The 12,956-nt window shown below is 31.4% G+C and overlaps 2 protein-coding genes across 2 annotated transcripts; one reads left to right on the forward strand and one right to left on the reverse strand.

Moving 5' to 3' along the window:
- The first annotated feature begins 4,122 nt into the window (after positions 1 to 4,122).
- On the forward strand, positions 4,123 to 6,321 carry LOC121128913 (uncharacterized). The gene is given in 6 exon segments (XM_040724515.2): positions 4,123 to 4,485; positions 5,152 to 5,426; positions 5,483 to 5,545; positions 5,610 to 5,651; positions 5,721 to 5,874; positions 5,877 to 6,321. Coding segments are annotated over 6 exon segments (1,080 nt in total). The 5' UTR covers positions 4,123 to 4,197; the 3' UTR covers positions 6,135 to 6,321.
- LOC121128912 (glycerol-3-phosphate dehydrogenase, mitochondrial) lies at positions 6,119 to 9,419 on the reverse strand. Its single transcript, XM_071893226.1, has 5 exons — positions 8,868 to 9,419; positions 8,564 to 8,790; positions 8,020 to 8,453; positions 6,625 to 7,913; positions 6,119 to 6,527 (listed from the first exon to the last, which is right to left on the reverse strand). Exons 1-5 carry the CDS (start codon positions 8,979 to 8,981, stop codon positions 6,402 to 6,404), a joined length of 2,190 nt encoding a protein of 729 aa, XP_071749327.1. The 5' UTR covers positions 8,982 to 9,419; the 3' UTR covers positions 6,119 to 6,401.
- Between the last annotated feature and the right edge of the window lie 3,537 nt (positions 9,420 to 12,956).

Below are 12,956 nucleotides of genomic sequence, written 5' to 3' on the forward strand. Positions count from 1 at the left end.
AGAAAGGTCGCTTGGAAGAACTGAGAGGCCACTCCTTACCCAACATCAAAAAGAACTCTGTCTGCAGCAATATCAACAACTCTTGAATGATATGAAGTACAACTGCAACCAAGAATTTTTTTTCTCTGATCAAAAGCAAAATGACAACATCATCAGGACAGTTACGAAGACCAAACATCCGGGCTGATGTTGGGGGTTGAGTCATCAACTGGAGAAAAAATGCTTCCAATTTGGTTTCCTAATGGATACATGTTACCCACAGCCGACTACTAGATGGCGAGGGAAATGTGGTCTCATAGATCACCAAGACGTATTTAAAAAACTATAAGGACCTTTACGGTGTGACCCCGTCTACAACAAGGAAAAGGATCGGGAGGTATGCCTTGGCAAGGCTGACAACAGCATCAGGACAGTCACCAAGACCAAACATCTGACCTCTGTGTTAATGTTGGGGGTTGTAGCATTAATAATTTGATTTCTTGTCGGATACCGGTTACCTGCGGCTGAATACGATGGTGTTGAAAAAAATGTGGTATCATAGATTACCAAGACCATGAAGAAGTCCAAAAAGGAAACGTACTTATTTCAACAGAGCAGGGGGTCTGACCCAATTGCTAATATTGTACAATAGGGGATGGGTTGCAACTGCTTTAAGCCAAGTTCCCTATCACTTGAGGATGGATGCAGGGGGCAGGGAATTTGGCATAAATTAGTGAATCTCCGTTTACAATCACCAACATTCTTAAAATATTTCTTAACTTCAGAGATTAGAGTGTTGGTATTTGGGCATTGATCTAGGCAGAGCGTAGCTATCCTGTTTAAACAGTGAGCAAAACAAGTTGTTTGTTTCATCATAAAATATGACGGACAGAGTTTGTTTATTATCATTGCACTCAAATAAGTGCACTCTCTTCATTTAGGACTGTCGTAGTTTTGTAGCTATCATTCATTATTTTTTTAGAACGATCCAGAACAAGCCATCGTACTTCAATACATGCTGCATTTGCGACTCACTCCCTATCCTAATCAGTGTAGATGTTTGTCACGCACAGTTCCTCAAGTAAGAGGACTTACTCATCGTGGTTTAAACATTTTTATAAGTTTTATTTAGGAGAGGGTTTATCTCGTTTTAATGTGTCAGGGAATGTGGTAATTAATTACATATTATCACATCCCACGTCTTCCTATAGCGCCCTTGCAACAAAAAAAGCGGCTTTAGTGAAGAATCAATTAAGGCCGGAGATATTATCATCAGATAAGTCAGATTCTTGTAAGTTTCATTCAATCAAGATAGGTGGAATATTAAAATGTTTCCTAATAAATGTAAAGACTCAGCGTGTCTGGATAGTTTTATCTTATGGAATGCTGGCAAAAAAGACCCTTATGTTAATAGCTTTGGCTATTAGCTAGAGTTAGTTCTTTAACTTTATTAAGTTCGAGCTATAGAATAAATAGCGTTTTTCTATTTTTCTCCCCTTTTTGGGTCTAGAAAAATTCAAGTTTAGACAATATTAGAAGTGGAATCAATTTAGCAAGTTTTCTCTGACGAGAGACACGAGAAACTGGATACAGTTTAGATATATCATTGAATATGTAAATAAGGCTAGCCATGGAATTCTAGAGTCACTAGAATTCCATGGGCTAGCATAACAATATTCTAAAGTCTGGATTCCTCAAACCAAAAACCTTGTTTAATTACTTCCTGAACTGAACTGCCATTAGCTTTTTTTAAAGCTACAGCAGCCCCTCTTTAGCTATGAACTTTAAAAGCTTCAATATGAATACCTGTCATTTGTAAGATTTCTTAACCATCTACTGGGTGTCTGAGTTGCAAAGGGATGACAATTCCTCCTCAAAGTCACAAACAATTTATCATTTAATTCTTCCTCAGATGCAATTTTAGACATTCGTACTTTTGTAACAGAATCTTTATTATCAAGAACTTCAAATCCAAATTCAAGTCTGATGGCAAAGTCGACGGATTATTTATCCTCGACTTTATAAATTAATGAAAAAAGTGCATTATTACTACATCAAACATCCTATACAAACGAGTCTTCAGCGAGATAGGACAAATAATCTCTAAACGGCAGAAATTGTTTAATTTCAACTAATTTAAGCCAGCTTGTATTACTTAATATTAATTTGGATTAAATGCAGTTCAATTTAATCTTTAAAAATTTTGCTATATTGATTCAATACAGCTTTTTTAAATATCAGTTTGAATCATTCCCAAAAATGGTAAAAAATTATTAGAGGGGGGATATCTTAGAACTGACTCAGTGAACAAATCTTTTTAGTAAAGTGATTCAGTTCACTAAAAAGAATCATAATTCCCAGAACTAGATCCAACAATATTTATTAATGAGTTCTAATACTATTTGGAGGAGCACAAGCTCCAATCACGCAACCTGTTATAGAGAAAAGTGTGATTGATGAGAAATTCCACTCGGTTTACTCATATGAACTTTGTACAATTATAAGGCAATAATATTTTATCAACATCACGTGGTTTTTTAAGCCACTTTTCCATTTTGAGATAATATTTGAAATCTTAAAAAATTGTTTTTGAGCAAAAAATGATGGATTCAATTATTCTATACTACTCAAAATCAAAGTATATCTATGTTTAAGGGTTTTCTAAAGTAAGTTTTAAAAACATTATTAAACTAATCGTATAAAATTATGAATTTGCCCTCCATTGATCTTTGAATACTAATTTAATTAATTCATAACGATGATTATGTATTTATATGCTATTTACCGAACAGAAAGGGATAGAAAAATTCATACACACTGTATCGATCACTCGTCATATCCCAATTCATGAGTTATGATAGATCAAAATAATTTAGTTTTAAGTAGTTACATTTAATTGAGCCGGGAGAAAGTAAATTTGCATGTATTTACGCATGGAATTGAATGGATTTTGAATTAGAATTAATTTTATTCAAATAATATGAAATATTACTCCATTAATGTTGCATTAATAATGTATTTAATTCATTGGGATGAACAAGACTCTTATATTTGTTGCCGAAATAGAGACAATTAGAAACATCAGTCAACCTGTATCGATTTTCTTTATCCTTATTCATGGGCTTAACAGAATCCATGAAATAAAGTAGTTTTTAGCAATAACGGACCGGACCGGAGGAAGATCTAATAAAATTGACGATTGGATTGGTGGTACAATCTTACACTTCACATTTAATTCCCATAAAATAATAATTATGGCTGATGAGTTAGCCGAGAGTCAGAAGAGTCACATGTATTTACTCACGGAGTCAGTTTTGAACACAGAGTTGCAAATTTTTAAAATATCAGCAGATTCGGGAGCCAGAATATCTACATTTTATAAATCCAACCTCAAGAAACTATTCGAATCATACTCTAGAAATTAAATTTAAATTATCAGTCCCTGAAATAATAACTAAACATAAACAGTTTATTAAAACTACACACATCTGAAAATAAATCATCCTTAATTTATAGTTTATAATAAAATTTTGTGATCTTGGCTCTAAATCAAACCATTTGAATTATGCGACTCCCAATCCATTTGACTCATTGCGCAAATACAGTTGACTCTACCGATTTTATGATTTTATGATCACATTAGTATCCAAAGATCAGTCGAAGAATTAATTACTTGAATGAAACTAACTACATAATGACCTTGTACAAAAACGAATTGAAGTTGATACTTTATTTTTGAATGACAAATTCATCTGTCTAAATAATTAGTTTAATAATATTTCGAATATTTACGTTAGAAAACTCTTTAATACAAATCTACTTTGATTTTGAATTCTATACATTCAGACAAGCTAACATTTTTTTGGGCAAGATTTTTTTTTTTTGGATTTCAAATATTATGGCAAAATGGAAAAGTTGCTTAAAATACCACGTGAGGTTTATATAAAACTTGGTCGACGACAAATATTGTATCCTTATAATTGTACAAAGTTTATATGAATTCACCACTTAGTTGAATTTTTCATCATAAATGATGTTTTCTACCACAACGGGTTGCGTGATTGGAGCTTGTACACTTCCAGATTGATACAATTCTTCCCATACTAATGATGACGTCAGAAAGCTAGTATATATTGACGTCATATTCAATGAGTAAATAATCTAAATATTAGAATATAAACATTAATATTTATATTAAATTATTTAATATCAAATGAAATGGCAAATATGGAGTGGATGTACGATGGGGCCAAGTCCGAAGTAAATAAAGAAGAGTATCTTTTAGGGAAGCCCTTGGATAAGGGATTTGAAGGTACACTAGGGCAAATTAATGCTGTTGAGTATGATTGCACCCCAGCATCTATTTTCGCCTCCTCGGCCGAGCATCAGGTAGATATCGAAAGAAAGATTGTGGAAGATCCTTTGGTTGCTCTTAAAAAGAAAGAGTTGGAAACAAGGAAAAAGCTTTTAGATAATCCTGTCAAAATGAAAGAGATCAATAAATATGTAAGTATATATGGACATTTTGCCAAAAAACATTACAGGGAACAACATTTGGACACTAATATTCAAAAATACTACATTTTATTATTAATCACTGAGGATTAATTTCAGAAAGCTACTAAAACCAAATGACTAATCTTCATTATTATAAACAATTTATTTTATCATATTGATGTCAAATTTTTTGAACAATATAAATCCTAAATTATAATTATTCAACAGATTTGTCATAAAATATAATTTATAAATATTGCTCATGTAAGGAAAATGAAGCCATACACAGACTAAGACAAGAAAATAGAAATTAAATATGAAAGCTGAAATAAATATTGACATAATTTATTTAAAAAAGGTCATAAAACGGCTTAGTCTTTCCTAAAAAAGGTCATACTAAAAATATCTTATAAATAATTTATATTTCTTTCAAAAAAAAAAGAAATAAAATTGGCCCGCTCAACGCTAAAACCGATTTTGGTCTAAGTCATTAATTATTCTCCCTAGCCATATTGGGATTTGGGCACCACAAAATTCGTTTAGTTTAGGATCACAAAATAGCTAAGGCCGGCCCAGATATTTGATTTATGTATCAAATATCCTTACCGTTAATTCATGAAGATTAAATAGTTCTTATTTTGTTTTTGGATTGATGGATAATTAATTAATTTTTAGATTGAAAAAATGAGAAAAAAGAAAAAGAAAAATAGAAGAAATGAGAGTGATGATGAGGAAGACATCAATAAGAAGCTCCTTAAAAAATTAGGTGGAATGAAATCCGGTGAATCCCCTGAGTCATCTCGTTCACCTACTCCTGAAAGACGTAGAAAATATAAAGATTCCTCAGACAATGACGATAGTGACTCACTCTATAAAAAAAGTTCTTACTCCTCAAAAGACAATCATCCTCCAAATAGAAGGAGATCTCATTCACCTCGAGAGAGAACGAAGTAGAGAAAATCCTAAAATTTATACTTGAAATTTATTTTATTTTATTTTACTTTAGAGGAAAATATAGAGCAAGAAACTATTCGTATCAAAGGAGATCTTCATCGCGTGATCGGCAAAGGTTAATAAATATTGATATAAAAATATAATGGATTATTTATTATGTATGTTTTTTCGTATCTTAGGAAAATTTCTAGATCAAAAGATTCATATCGTCGAAGGGAAAGGTAATTTTTTTTTTTTTTTTTTTTCGTCTATGCATTTTGATAATATATTATAACAATTGATTTATAAAGGAGAAGGTCAAGTTCTAAAGAAAAATCAAGGAAAAAACCGAAAAAAACGCGAGTCAAGATCTCGTTCCCCCTAAACGAAAATATAACGAACAAAACTTTATTAAACCATCTCAAGATAAGAAGAAAAGTAGTTCATCGTACTCAAGCTCAAAATCGGAAAGAGAAAAGAAGTTGAAGGAAATGATGGAGAATGCGAATTGGAGAGATGAAAAACGAAAGGAAAACGTTAAGAGATCTATTGAAGAAAATAAAAAATCTACTAAAGAATATGAAGAATATTACGATCCTGATTTTATTCGTAAGCAATTATCAAAAGCAGCAGAGTCGGGCACTGTCGAAAAACGTCTTAATGCTAATAAGCATCACATTCAAAAAGGATCAGATATCATGAATACTAATTTTGCTAGAAGATAGATATCGTTATATCAAATCAAGTTTTTATTTTGGTTTTACACTAAGTTAAAATTTACATCAATTAACTAATTACTTTATTATTTTGTTAATGAATACATGTAATTTATGTGTTGTTTTGAACATCATTCAGTTGATAAAATTTTTGTTTGGCAACAATATCATATTAAAAGAATCATATTGTATAAAATACTATCATTTTTTCCCTGAAACGGTTTTGGGTTCAAATTATAGAAGATAAAGTTAAGATGTGATTAGTTATTGAACTACTCAAACACCACCACCACTTCTTTCCATTTTTTCTCCATATTTGTGGTCACTTGTATAAACTTCTTTCTGAGCTACACGTGCAAGTCTTGAATGTGAAATCAACCCCTCTTTAATTGCAGTAATCATCTGAAAAGAAATGAAAGGTATATTTTTGTTAAGAATTATTGAAATGAATTGTCGTTTATATATATGTATTTTTTCAGATTATTTATTTGGAACTTACTAGTAAGTATTCATCGAGCTCCACCTTTCCATTTTCATTTGTATCAAGCTCTGATAAAATTGAATGAACTTGTTCACCCGTTAAATTAGCACCTTGTTTTTTCAAAGATGCTCTTATATCGTTGATTGACACATATCCCTTGGAGCCTCTGTCAAGGAGATTGAAACTTTTCGTTGCATGGTTGATATCATTTTCAGATAAATCAATACGAATTTTTTGTCTTGCATGCTTGTTAACATCTTTACCCATTTCAACTCTCAGAAAATTTAAAGAATCTTCCATTTGTTTGATCCTTTCACTTTCCGACCACATAAGTTCTTCAGCCATAATTTCAACGACTCTTGGCAAAACTTCCTCAGCTGCTTGAACATTTAAAAAGGATAGGCGTAACCTTCGTGCAATAACATCTATTGGTGTTAATGCATATTCTCTAATAGCGTATCGAACTTCGGCTTCAATATATGGAAATTCCGGATGCAATTTTTTCCCTACAATCGGCCACTTATGTCCAGTTAGCTGAGCCATTTTACCCACGCTGAATGCTCTGTCACCATACGTATTAGAAAGATGTTTGGCTACCTCTGTATCGACGCCCAAATCCTGAACTAATGCTATAAATGAAGTCGGAGTCCATGTATGACCCCCCTCTAAGAGTAACCCATCTGTTTGCGAATCTCTTTTTGGGGAAAGATGACAAGCCTCAACTGCTTTGTCCAATGTTTCTAACGCCATTGAACGATAAGTAGTCCATTTACCTCCAGCTATTGTAATTAACCCACTTTCAGATACGTGAATAACATGATTACGAACGAGACTCTGAGTGTCTTTTTTATTTGGGTCCAGAACAAGAGGACGTATACCTGACCAAGCAGATAGAACATCTCCTCTTCTTACTTCAATGTCAGGAGTTAGATAGTTTTTTACTTCATTCAATATAAATTGTATTTCTCTTTCGGTTGGGGCAGGGGAATGGGTGATTTCACAAGGGGAGTCAGTTGTACCAGCAATCGTTAATCCTTGCCAAGGTAGAAAAAAAATAACTCTACCATCAGAAGTTTGAGGATCCAAGAGTCCCATGTTTTTAGGGGAATAATATTCTGGTAAAACTATATGAACTCCAGAAGAAGGTTTTACAATATCTATAACTGCATTATTATCCATTTTACGGATAGAGTCAGTAAATGGTCCCGTGGCATTAATTACGCATTTGGCCTTGATGGTCCAAGAATCTTTTGTAATTTGATCAGTCACATTTGCTCCAACTACTTTCCCATTTTCATTCCATAATTGAAAAAATACATTGAAAATAGTTGAGACATTTATTTTAATAAAACAATGTTCTTATATTTTGTTTAGGGGGAAAAATACTTGTACTAAACAATTAAATTCGGATTACCTTCACAAGATCAGTCACTTTGATATGATTGCCCAAAGTCGCTCCCAGTCTGGCAGCAGTTAAAGCAATTGACAAATTCATTCTCGCATCATTATGGGTTCCATCGTAATATACGATCGCTCCTTTCAATGAATCATTTTTTAGCATAGGAAACTGCTCAAGTGCCCCCTCTTTATTAAGATAATATGAGGCTTTTAGACATTTATCACCAGATACAAAGTCATACATTTTTATTCCTGCCCAAAAATATGGAATCTGCCAATATTTATAGACAGGAAGCATAATGGGTAATGGAAATGATAGATGAGGAGCTATCTGTAACAAATTATCCCTTTCATGTAGAGCCTCTTCAACCATTTTGTATTGCTCATAGTCAAAATTCATAATTGCTTTTTGTAAATATCGAACCCCACCATGAATGAGCTTTGTACTCCTATATCAACAATGAAAAAAAAGGTAGTTTAGACTTTGATTAATTTATATTAATTATAAATAAAAATATGTAATTACAGAATGTTAAAAAATAAAATAAAATATGCCTACCTCGAAGATGTTCCAGATCCAAAGTCATCCAATTCTACAAGAGCTGTACTTAATCCTCTTGTGATGGAGTCAAGAGCACAACCGCTTCCTGTTGCACCTCCTCCAATAATTAGAACATCGTACTCCTTATTCTTAAGTGAAGCAATGTTTTCATTTCTTGTAGGTAGTTTCTGTTTTGGCCTTCTATTTTTGCTTTGATTGACTTTTAAAATATGATTTAAGGATTTCTATATGATTCATAACAAAAAATATTAAATTTGTGTCACATAACACAATCATAATCCTCATATTAAATTTAATATACCTTTGCATATCGATCTTCAGCCAAAATTTGAGCACATATAAATGTTCCACCAGCCAAAGTTACTACACCAGCAGCTCCCCATAATATTTTCTTTAAATTTGCATTCTTCATCATGTTAAATTATCAATAATTCGACAACAAATGACAACTAAATTAATACTCAACACTTAATATCATTCTTCGGTTTTAGAAATCTAGCTCCTGTAATATAATGATGACATTTTTATCTTTTTTCTAATAAAGTTAATTCATTTTCGTAAATTGTAAGGGGTATTTTTCACTTTAACTACACATTCATTAATTTGTAAAAAAATATATATACAGCTAGTCTCTTGGCATTTGAACCACACCACGTGTCTCCAAACCAGTTGTGAAATAATAGTAATGAAATAAGGTATACAATCTACCTATTCGTTAAATAACTTTGGAATAATTAATGGCACTAGTATATATATACTTCATCATATTGCATTTAAATAACTAATGAGTAATGAAATACTTGTGTGTGACGATTATCATATTACGACTTTCTTCAAAAAAATGTTGATATATAACATGAACATGCGCGTTTAAATTATCACTCAACCTGTATCTTACTTTCTATCACTACTTTTTTCGTGAAGAATAGTAGACATAAACCAAGTCTACAGTAACAATGTCATAAAAGTATAGCTATACATATACGCTTATATTATTTGAAGAAAAAAAGAAATTCACTATATAAAATGAACTTTTTAATTGTATTAAAATCCACAGTGAAATCATTTTTTGTTCTATCAATTCAAAGTAAGCTAGAATTATTTTTCTCGATATTGAGCCGTGGCTACATATTTCAATGAAATAATTAGATAGTTATAGATTGTAAGGGGGAAATTAAGTTTGATAAATCAAATGAAAGTTGTAACCCTTACTTAACATTCTAAAGTATCTCAACTTATCCCAGAAATTTCAGTACAAAACCTATAACGGACCATAATATGTCTATGAAATATTGGGCAGTATATGATGTAAAAAAGAATAAATTGGACATATACAATCTTTTACTTGATTTCGATTTAAAATTATTTTTGTTTTAAAACACCACATATGTTTTATTTCATTAAGTGTGAGTTGAAGGTCATTTTACCGACATAATTATTAGCTTTATTTTTTAATTTTATTAGTATCTATTAATGATCAATTCCTAATTTGAACTTCATATTGAAAAGTTGTTACCTTGGTAATAATTTGTTAAGGTAGATCCAACATCATCATGGCCTATAGTTAGACAATTATCCTGTTGATATATTTTGTTTTTTGATCCATATGCAGGGACCTGGATAAATAATCTACCCCACCCCTTGCCTCTTTTATTTACACTATTCGTTCCCTAAAACCACTTTTACAGATCCATAAGAATTCCTTAGCTATTTGGAACTCAGATACAATTGTATCACCCTGGCAAGGTAAAAAAATCATTGGAGAACGATGCAATTGCACAAAAAAAACCCTCAGAAATTGACTACTTGATTAAAGGTAATGTATTTTTTATTATATGCCTATATTTTATTTTGTTTATATATTCCATATAGGAACAAAAGCACAAGAATTGAGACCAATAAGCAATATATGCAGTCTCGTTTCGACTTTGTCGGTTCCGGTTTTAGCGGTTCAAGAACCGGGACTGACAGACCGATAAGGGCACATCCTTGTTTTAAAGTGCTTTAAAATTAAAAATAAATTATTAAAACATCAACATTTCTTAACATTGCACAAGGGTTCAGAGGGCTTCGATAAACATAGTATTTAGATTTCTATAAACTGTATAAAGAGAAAGTCTTGATAGATATACGTCTGTTATCGTTATTTTTATTTAGGAGATAAAAAGTAATCATTCCTTAATCAAAATTATCTTGACTTTCATGAGAAAAAATGTTGGCCACTTTCCTCAAAGCTCCTCGAAATTACTGTTATACAAAGAACTCTATTTGAGTTAATCATCCATTGCTACGTGTCAAGGAGTAATTCATTAATGGACTATATTCTGTCATATTATTTGGAAAAATCCTGGGCTAAAACGATTTGAGCTCTTCATTATCTTCGTGAATCAATCCTTAGTCACAAAAGAGACAGATTCCGAGGACTGAACTTATTTCACATTAACATCTAAATGAGGATGAAAATCCGTCTAAGCTCCTCTAGGAACTGTTTTCGAAGTAACAGGAAGACTAACGCAAGGCATGGATTACTTAACATCTGGATATACTTTTAAAATCACACAACCTCTCTATTATAGCCATTACTATTTTGAGGGGGAAATATATGTACTTTACTTTATTGCCAATTAGATATAAATATATATTGCATAAAAAGTGATTATTCTCTTTAGACATGAAATATACCATAAATTTTTGTGGTACGTACAAAAATAAGAGTAAATTGAACCGAATATAAAGTTCAAAATCTTTACATAACAAAATCGGCTCTAGGTATTTTGTACAGCACAAAAAGTAAGTGAATTTTTTACTTAATTAAACATTGAAAACTATTATAAATTCATGTTAGGTTGTCCAATTTAGTGTAATAATTCAAAGAAACTTGAAATTTTGAGACGTGTAATACTACAATTAAGATTTTAATCAATGAAATTATTCATTTTGTAGTTAGAAAGTGGATGAATAGATGTAGCGAAGTTTGAAATTTAGTTTTTTTTAAAAGACTTAGTATGAGAACGTTACCAAACAAGATGAAATCATTATAATATACAGCTCCTTTCAATTCATTTCCGAATAAGCTCAATAAATTAAGATGAAAAACTGGCAACTCAACCCTTCTATATAGCCAGAGAAGATATTGTACCTCCTTTTTATAAAAAAGGTTTAATAATGTTATGACTGCAAACTATGACATATTTTGAACAACTATAATCCCATTTATTACAAGAAAATGGAGCAACAAGGACTCTTTTATATTTTATGATCAACTGCATTGCTGGAAATTATGAGGATGCCATGGAATGAGATATTTGTGGAACAATCTCATACATTCAAAATAATACTAAGTTATCCATGTCTTCAACACCTTTTTTTTTGTAAATCTCTAGACTCGATTATTATGTTTTGCCCTATATTTTGTCAGTCAGTCTATTCCTTTTAATTTTCTTTGTCCTTAAGTAATATCTAATAAATTTTGTAAAGTTATGATGAAAAACTTTTTAGTAACAGAAAATGAAAAAAATAAGAGAAATGTTTTTTTTTTCTATCTAATAATTAAGTGGAAGACTATGAACAGATAACATTGGTTGTCAATATTTATAATATATATTATCATGGATTATTCAACGCTGACTTTAAGTAATCCATGATAGGATTTTCAAATAAAAGTAACTGTTATCGAATTAAAAAAGAAATTTAAAGTTTACTTCAATAGTTTATTTTGACATGTTTTTTAAGATGAATGAAGGAATTCATGGATTAATATTGTAACCATCCTTAACTATACAACAATGTTTAGGAAATTATGATTATTGTTATGATAAAAAGTCTTTGTTGAAGTAAGACAAAAGTTTAAGATCGACTTTGAAGTAATTCCTGTCAACGCTTTCACCATACACGCTGTAGGATTTGTATTTACTTCCTTTCCAGCCCTCTTAGGGCTGCTCAGAGCTAATATAATCAAACGTCATGACAGTTGAGCTGCTCTTCTCCAAAACATTCTTCAAATTGTCAGGGTTACCACGTTCATTCTCGGTTTCTTTTTTTAGCATACTGGTGGATATCATTATTTTCAACTCTTTACATGTCTCTGCATTTTTCTTTGCCTATCTACTTCTGCTTGTTATGAAAGTGACACAACTTCCCTGAAATCTTTTTATACTTGCTTTTTACCTAAGCAGTGGTTTGAACTTTGATTGGGTGAATTAGAACTAGCTTTTCTTAAGGCGTGAACAATTATGGTAAACAATTACAGAAAAATAATTTCATAGATGGGAAAATTTGTTAATTACCAACAGATCTTCTCTCCTTTTTATGTTTATTTACAGGAGAAAGGTTGCGTGATACAAAAAAGTAACGGCGTGAAAAAGTTGTATGGTAGATTTAAGTGCACATT

Source organism: Lepeophtheirus salmonis, chromosome 14, assembly GCF_016086655.4.
Source record: "Lepeophtheirus salmonis chromosome 14, UVic_Lsal_1.4, whole genome shotgun sequence".
Taxonomy (NCBI): domain Eukaryota; kingdom Metazoa; phylum Arthropoda; class Copepoda; order Siphonostomatoida; family Caligidae; genus Lepeophtheirus; species Lepeophtheirus salmonis.

Bases quoted from the DNA above. Each gene is read 5' to 3' on its own strand.
- LOC121128912 (XM_071893226.1), bottom strand. From the start codon at position 8,981: ATGATGAAGAATGCAAATTTAAAGAAAATATTATGGGGAGCTGCTGGT. The intron at 8,791-8,867 runs GTATATTAAATT...TGAATCATATAG, and splicing joins CTGAAGATCGATATGCAAAG to AAATCCTTAAATCATATTTT. The intron at 7,914-8,019 runs TAATCCGAATTT...ATGTATTTTTTC, and splicing joins AGTGACTGATCTTGTGAAGG to AATTATGGAATGAAAATGGG.